An 8,766-nucleotide genomic window follows, 5' to 3' on the forward strand; every position below is an offset into this window, starting at 1 on the left:
TATTAAATATGTCTAAAAATTAAAAAAAAATTACTTAAAATATTAAAAAAATTCATTAAAAAAAATAAAATACGAAAAATAAAAAATAGAATTTTCTAAAATCTGTTTCTGAAAACGATAAGGGTGTGTTTGGTAACGTTTACATTTTCAGTTTATATTTACAAAAATTTTATAAACTGGTTTTGTTTATTTTTTGTTTATTTTTAGAAAAACATAAACTACAAACACGTTTGGTAATTGACAAAATGTTTAAAAAAAAATTTAAAATATAAAAAATAGTGAGAAATGGCGAGTGGTGGCAAGTGGCGGCGGAAGACGGTGGTAGAAAGTGGTGGCGGTGGTGGTGGTGGCGGCGGCGGCGGGTGGTGAGTGGTAGTGAGTGGATGGGTGACGGTGGCGGGTGGTAGGTGGTAGCAAGTGGGTGGTGGTGGCAGGTGGGTGGTGTTGGTGGGTGGGTGGGTGGGTGGGTGACGGCGGCAGGTGGTGGATAGTAACGAGTGGGTGGTGGTGGTGATAGTGGCGGGTGTTAGATGGTGGTGGCAGGTGGGTGGCGGATGGCGTGTGGTGGTGGATGGTGGCGGACGGTGGTGGTGGTGGTGGTGGCGGCGGGTGGCGGATGGCGGGTGGTGATGGGTGGTGGCGGGTAGGTGGCGGATGGTAGTGGTGGTGGGTGGGTGGGTGGGTGACGGTGGCGGGTGATAGATGGTAACGAGTCGGTGGTGGTGGCGGGTGGCGGGTGGTGGTGGTGGTGGCAGGTGGGTGGCAGGTGGGTGATGGTGGTGGTGGTAGTGGTGGGTGGTGGTGGCGGGTGAATGGCTGGTGGCTGGTGGTGGTGGGTGGCTGGTGGTGGCAGGTGGTGGATGGTGGTGGTGGCAGGTGGGTGGTGAGTGGTGGTGGCAAGTAGGTGGTAGTAGCGGGCGGTGGATGGTAGTAGCGAGTGGTGGGTGGTGGCGGTTGGATGGCAGGTGGGTGGTGGGTAGTGGTGGTGGTGGTGATGGTGGGTGGTGGTGGCGAAGGCGGAAGACGGTGATGGAAAATGGTGGCGGGTGGTGGCTAGTGTTGGGTGGTAAAAAAAAAAAAACTGAAAACTCAAAATGGAAACACATTTTTTTTGTTTTCATTTTTTGGCCAAATTTATAAACTGAGACTACTGATTTATAAATCAAAAATTTTACCAAACAAGTTTTTATTTGAATTTTTAAAATTTTTATAAATATAAACAGAAAACTAAAAAAAGTAAGTGTTACCAAAAGGTACCTAAACAAACAATTATAAATAAAATTTTCACAGAGAAGAAGAAGAACAAGAAGAGCAGCGAAGGTCATTCTCACGGGGTAATCGGATTCCCGAGGCGATCGATTTCGGGAAGGAGAGAGACAAAGCAATGTCCGAGTCTCTCAGGTCGGTCTCTCTCTCTCTCTCTCTCTCTCTCTCTCTCTCTCTCTTATGTTCATGTTATGTATATCTAGATAAATATGTGTGTATATATTGCAAATCTGAGGTGTTTGATCTCATCGTTTGATTGCAGAGCTTTGTGATCTTTTCTCCCCGGACCCCATGTTTCTGGTAGGATCGCTGTTACGTTTCGGATCTGTAATATTTTGGATTGTTCATATAATCGCATGCATGGGGTAAGTATTTCGATTCCCTCTTTTACATATTTACATGGTGATGATTTTGCTAGAGTTAAGAGAATTTTGAAATTTTTATTTGGTTTGAGTCAATTCTGTGATTGGATTGGAGAATATATTGATTGATTTGTTGCACTTGTTTGCATATGTATCAATTAGACGGTTTTCTTAAATACTTAGGCTATAATTGGAATTTGGATTGGTTTGTTGAAAAGAAAAGAAAAGGGAAAAGAAAGGAAAATGAAAAAAGAAATGAGAGAATTTTCTTGTTCAAGTGTATTCAAGGCATCTAGGCAATTGCCAATAATGTAACTTAGCTTACTTTGTTCACATGACTTTCAAACTCTTTTGAATTATTGATAATGTACGTGTAAATATATTAATTTCTCTGATGCTTAAATTCAACTTGTATCCTTAACTTTTTAGCCCTTCTGTGTAAAAATTGTGAGAGTATGTCTACTGGAACAGTGACAAATGACTTATCTTAATATTTGTAGTTATAAGATGACAATTTGAAAGCCAAAATTTTTAGATTTTAGTTCTTTTATTTCGTTGAAAAGTTTAGGGAAAAAAAACATGGGATTGGAGAGTTTGCATTGAGATTTTTTTTCAGGGTAAATTACAAATACACTTCTGACATTTGCTTAAAATATAGATTGTCCTTGTGGTTTTGGAAATTATAAATACCATTTTGTCATAATTTGTTATTTAACAAAGTTGATAGAAAAATGAAATTCCTAACTATCTTCTTGTACAACAATGAAATTGCCAAGACTGTTAATTAACATATATTATTGACATCGTTAAAAGCTGTTAATTGATTTAATGGTTTGACGGGTCGTTTTCACACCAAAATTATTTATTTAAAACCAAATAATAACTACTACTCTATAGAATAGCAGTTAAGACTAGATGTCGATCCATAGGGATTGTATTGACTAAAGTGCTTAAAACCAAAAATAATTTTTACTTGATTGAAGAAGGTTGATAATGTGAACTTAATGAAAATGACAAATAAATATAAAAGAATAATGAAGTTCGGTTGTAGAGAATTCCTTAGGGAGTTTGAATCCACCACTACTCACGTAACACAAGGTAATTGTAACCGTTCTTGGGAGATTAAGTAATGGACAATTATGATATATTATGACTACAAGTCTTAATATGATCATCTAGAAATTTCATATACTGAAACTCTAGGCATAGACCATCTGCGGTTAGTACGGACCGTCTTGCGCTAAATCTACTGCTGTAGGAACGGTCAAGTAATTTTTTTTTTCAATTTTAATCACTTTAGTCTATACAATTTCTATGGATAAACATCTGGTCTTAACCACTATCCTGTAGAGTAGTAGTTACTACTCGTTTTAAATAAATAATTTTGGCGTGAAAACGACCTATTAATTTTTGGCACCGTTGCTGCTTGATTCATCTCAATTCGATGTTATATGAAGGAGATATGCCCAAAACACCAATTGCTACGCAGAGAACTTTCAACTTGAAAATTCAAGTTTTTATTCTTAAATTTGATTGGATAATCCTTTCTTCCAAAACTCCATGTAAGCTTTGCAAAATTCATCCTACTCATGTCATTTGAGTGTAAAGATTTGGAAAACCTACAATTACATAACACAACACAAAGTCATCAAATAATATAGGATTATGGACTCATGAAGTGTATTTTGGAGGGCTAACTGTGTAAAATTTTGGCACTTATCATGGTTGATTCATGAAAGCGTTATTTGTTCTATGATTATAATTTTTAAGGGGCGGAATGTAATTTTCAAAACTATACGAGTGTGTTTGAAAACCTCAGAGGGTGAATTTGTAATTTATCATTTTTTTCTGATACTGTAGATTACGATCATGTCTGGGACAAGTCTTGCCTATTTCATCTACTAGGTGGAAGTTACAACATCCAGATGACCTTGGACCTTCTATCATCCAAGGATCAGGATTTAGTTTGAGTATATTATTTGCAACCAAATTTAATGCGTGAACTTTGTGTATGTAAACTGATTACCTGTGTAAGTTCTGCAGCATGAGTTTTTAGTGTCTAATATGAACCAATTGTTTGGAATAAATATAATTTCTTACAGAACCAGATTTTTGTAACAGAGCAGTGGTTGTCTGGGAATCCATTGTAAATCCAAACTGATTACCTCAATCAGTGAGCCACTAAAAAGACCAAAGCTTCAAGAGCAAAAAGCGTCAAAACTAAGCATATCTGAGGATTTTTGGACCACCAACACGTGTGAAATGGACAACAGTGCAGTGCAGTCACAAGGAAGCATCTCGTCAATTAGCACATCAACCCTGACAGTTGATCCCCATGGCACTAGCAGTCAAAACACCCCTTCGGAATTTGTAAATCCTGGCAAGTTCTTGTTGCTTCTTTGATGTTACTGACCATATTGGGTGTAGAAGGTACATGCACTTGTGGTAATGATATGACTGAATTTTTCCATCCTCTGGTTTGTGTATCTGTTGTCTTTCTGCTGGTGGGGGTGGGGGTGGTGCAAAGACTTGGATGGAATTTATTATGTGGATAAACTGATTCTTTTTTCTTTCTTTAAAATTAATTAATAATTATTTTGTTTTACATGCGGGATCTTATTTAGGACATGTATAATATAAAAAATGGTTTTGATAAAATTAAAAGGAAATTTTTGTGAACCAACTATAAGGCTAGCAATGTTTTATGGGACAAATAGTTGGACAACTAAGAAACGACATGTTCATAAAATGAGAGTAGCTTATATGAGAATATTAGATGGATGTGTGACAAATTAGGAACAAATATAATCAGGAATTAATATATTCATGAAATGATAGGAATAGAACCAACTGAAGATAAGTTGAGAGAAAATAAATTAAGATAGTTTGGTCATGTGCAACGAAGACTTGTAGTTGTAATGGTAAAGAATAGGGATATAATCATCATAAATTGAGATGTTAGGGTGAAGGGAAGATATAAATTGACATGAGATGCAGTAGAAAGAAAAACAATATATATATATATATATATGTATGAATTTATTTGATTTAATTGAGCAAATAGCTTTTGACAGAGCAGAATGACAAAAAAGATTTATGTAGCCGACGACTTGATTAGTATACAAGGCTTAGTTTGGTTTGGTTTGATTTACAACAAATGATATTGCAAGCATTTTTTCATGTGAAATTCTTGTCAATTCTGTTAGATCACCACTAATCCTAAAAGCTTAAGTTGTTATGAAAGGGGCCTAACAATGCATACTAAACTCTTCAATACCTTTCCTTATATGCAATCCCATCTTGCACACGGGATGCAAGCATCCAAACATGTAGAGAAATAACATGAAAACAAGAAAACAAATGCAAATAAAGAAATTTGAACCCAAGACGTCTTTTAACCTGAGCTTTGATACAATGTTAGATCAACATTAGTCCCAAACCCTTAGGAAAGAGTCCCAGCAATGCATATCAAGCCGTCCAACAAATTCTATATACATCTTCGCATTACTTTATTGTTACTTTTGCTTCGGAATGTCTTCATCTGATGCTGAATGTGTTGGTTGTAGGTCTTCTTCTCTGGAACCAAACTAGGCTGCAGTGGATAGGAAATAAAAAGTCCGAGAATCAGGCACAACAGCTTCGTGAACCTAAACTAAGGTTTGTTGTCTGGACACGTGCAAGAAATATTGTTTATTAATTTGTTATCTAGGCTAGTTATATCTTTCATTCAATCTCCCAGGCAAATTAAAATTAGCTATCTACACAAGCCAATTGATGTGTTTGATCCCGTTTGATTTGGGGACAAGGAAAGATGTCATAAATTGAAAAAAAAGGTTATTCATTTCAACCTTTCATCAGCGATGGTGTCCACTTTACAATAGTAGTTGTGACTCTTCCTCCACTGGCATTTTCCTAGCTAACAAAATCTTGCTAAATAACCTAATCAACTAAACAATCCCCTTCTTATTCAAACATTTTCAAGCTTCAGTAGGGATATCATCGGGTCTTAAAGTCTTATTCGATTTCATCTTTTCAAGTGCAATCTTCACTTCAAAATTCCTAATCCTGCGATAGAACCTGTAGTCTTACTTTTCCTTATTACTGGTTACTTCCTCTCCTTTTGACAACATGATGATTTGTCTTATTTCTTTTCCTTTTCTATTTGTGGTGAAGCATATTCCTCTTCCAGACATCTTCATGCCAACAACACATTGTCTATTTCCAAATAGTTTGGAATTCAAAAGATTTAGTGTTAAGTGCCTGAATGGTTTGGATTTGTGCAAATTGTTTTCCTTCCTAGAACACTTGCATTTTGAGCTGTTTTGTTAATGATTTCTGTATTTTTGAAAACTATCTTTTAACATGCACTTTGTTCAAAGAAGCAGGGACACTTCAGAGAAGGTCTGTGTCGTGTCCGTGTCTGACATGTATCTAACACTTACACTCATTGGACACTTCTTGACATGTGTCAAACACACATGAAACAGATTATAAGTTTGAACAAAATAACCTAGAGGAGACAATGATTGGGAAATTATTTTTTTTTATTTTTATGTGTCAACCTTTCCTCTTTTAAACTTTAGGAACTAGTTTCATGTTGTATTTGTTATTATTTTTTAGTGAAATATTCATATATATGATGTATAAAGAATATATAAATCACATATTTTGTGCTTGTCCGCCAAGAGTTGTGTCATGCATTTTTTTTAAAATTGATGTGTCAGCGTGTGTCCATGTTGTGTCACGTGGCTGGGTCTGTATCCGTGTCCCTGCTCCTTAGACTTCATCCTTTTTTGAACCAAGCATTGGTCATGAATGTGTTCTACTTTTTCTGCACTTACTGTCTATGCCTGTTCAAAAAATTTCTGGTTTTTGTAGTTGGAATGCAACCTACGAAAGTTTGCTTGGGAGCAACAAGCCATTTCGCCGGCCTATACCTCTCCCTGTAAGTTTTTTCCTTTGGCAAAAAAGTGTTCCATTCGGTCTGATCACTCTGCTTGGTAACATGCTCTGCACATTATTTTAAACTAACAGGAAATGGTAGATTTTCTTGTCGACATATGGGAACAAGACGGTTTGTATGTTTGAGAAAAGCATTAGTATAGTTTGCTCACAACCCACGAGTGCTGTTATCGAATTTAAATTGCTATGGTGACAGAAAGTCAATTGGGCAAGGCGTGGTCTGTACATTAACTATAACATTATCATCATGTGCCCAGGTTGATGTCTTACAGGTTTTTTTCGAGATATGCCTTAGCATTACACTGTATTCTCTAATTTATAAAAGTGGTTGCCTGTGCCATTCTTGGCATCAGATTTTTGTGGAATTTTTTCTGAGTGATTCCTGTACGTCTTTTATTTGTTCTTGTTTTATCTCTTTAAAATTTAGCCTGCTTTTTGTTCAACCATTTTGAGAAATGCTCAAGGTGATACAAAGAACGAAAAAACATAAACAAGCCTGCTTATTCCAGTCTTCAATCAATGATCTCCAAAAAGGAAGCGGGAATATAGTATAATATGGCCTAATGATTTAAAAGTAGGTAGTTCCTAAACCCCTGTCAAATTCACACTTTCTGAAACCACTTATGTTCTGTGTTGTTCACTCGTGAAATATTTTCACACATGTTTTTTAAACATGAAAAAAAATAAAAATTAAAACAAAAACGAAATAATATATGATTGGTGGGGCAGAAATAGGCTGTTATAATTACTTGGGCTGGTTTTGGGGGCATATCATTGGTGACCTAGAAACGGCCGAAAACATCTCAGTTTTGCACCTCTTCATTTTTCTCACAATTATAAATATGATTATTCGTGTGTTTATAATTTTACGTTTATTTTTTTATTTTATTTTTTTGGAATGTTTTAATGATTGAGAGATAATTTGATGATTGGGAGTAATTGGATGGATGATTTGATAACTGAGAAATAGTTTGATGAATAAAGAAACTTATTTAGTAATTTTGAATTAACAATTACGGTAATTTGATAAAGAGAAGTAACAGCTCTTAAAAAAAGGAATTATTAATAAATGATAAACATTATAAATATTAATAATTATAAATATATATATATATATATATATATATATTAATGTGTAATAATTTTTGAAAATTACCACCAAGAGTAATTTCCCCATTCTATAAGGTACACCCCTTTTGGGGTATTTATCATATGTCCAATTATGATATTTGGAGTATTTAGTTATGATTTATTTTACTAGTTATGACTCAATTATTATTATTTTGCTTAAGTTCATTATACTTTTTGTGGTATTTGGTTGTAACTCACAAATGTTATAACTTGTATATATTATATATATATGGTTATATACATGGAGACTTCTTAAACTATTAAAAAATACTACTTTGACCTTCCTAAATTATAGACTAGTATAAATAGATCCCTTATAAACTATTAATGTTAATTATGATCTATTGTGTAATCATTATTTTAATTAGGATCAATTTTTTTTTATTATTCTTTATATGATATTTGTTTATAACTTACAAATGTCATAACTTCTATTATATATTAGCACTACATATATAGTGTCATGAAGTGTCGTGTGATGAGAAAATTGGGTAGATATGCCATCAGATTTGTTTTGGCACTGGAACACCCTGCAATTCAGGAGAAAGTTTGAGAAGCTTATAGTAGCTCTTTTACCAAAGAAACAATTCTTGATCTGTTCTCATTGGGTTCATGACGTGTAAACCTTACCTTTACTACTACTGGAAGCTCTCGGAAACATCTCTTTAAATTCTCAAATTCTCCACTCTCTCTCTCTCTCTCTCTCTCTCTCTCTCTCTCTTATAAAAAGAAGAAGAAGAAGAAGAAGAAGAAGAAACATTGGGGAATTGTAAAATACAGGGAAGAGTGCAGTAGTAGTGATGGCGGCTTTGGGTCGTTTGGGTTTGAAGAATGTGGAACAGAGTGGTTTGTCCTTGGACTACTAGCTCTTCTTGTTCACTGGGCAGGGCTATGCAGAAGCAGAGGTGGGGGGCCTCTGATCTGATGATGACGATGCTCTGTACTACTAATACTACTACTAGTACATCATCAGCTTCAGCTGCTGGTGCTGGTGCTGGTGCTGGTGGTGCTGATACCGGTACAGGTGTTAATGTTAAGAAATCAT

At 35.5% G+C, this 8,766-nt stretch overlaps 1 protein-coding gene across 1 annotated transcript; it reads left to right on the top strand.

Moving 5' to 3' along the window:
- Positions 1-1,264: 1,264 nt before the first annotated feature.
- On the top strand, positions 1,265-6,955 carry LOC114257146 (uncharacterized). The gene is made up of 6 exons (XM_028196915.2): positions 1,265-1,401; positions 1,529-1,631; positions 3,755-4,008; positions 5,195-5,285; positions 6,507-6,573; positions 6,663-6,955. Exons 2-6 carry the CDS (start codon positions 1,558-1,560, stop codon positions 6,714-6,716), a joined length of 540 nt encoding a protein of 179 aa, XP_028052716.2. The 5' UTR covers positions 1,265-1,401; positions 1,529-1,557; the 3' UTR covers positions 6,717-6,955.
- Positions 6,956-8,766: the final 1,811 nt, after the last annotated feature.

Source organism: Camellia sinensis, chromosome 4 (assembly GCF_055761805.1).
Source record: "Camellia sinensis isolate YWXY chromosome 4, ASM5576180v1, whole genome shotgun sequence".
In the NCBI taxonomy this organism is placed as follows: Eukaryota; Viridiplantae; Streptophyta; class Magnoliopsida; order Ericales; family Theaceae; genus Camellia; species Camellia sinensis.

Excerpts from the sequence above, each read along its gene's own strand:
- LOC114257146 (XM_028196915.2), top strand. The coding sequence starts at position 1,558 with ATGTTTCTGGTAGGATCGCTGTTACGTTTCGGATCTGTAATATTTTGG. Across the intron at positions 5,286-6,506 it reads CTTCGTGAACCTAAACTAAG|TTGGAATGCAACCTACGAAA; the intron begins GTTTGTTGTCTG and ends TGGTTTTTGTAG. Across the intron at positions 6,574-6,662 it reads GCCGGCCTATACCTCTCCCT|GAAATGGTAGATTTTCTTGT; the intron begins GTAAGTTTTTTC and ends TTAAACTAACAG.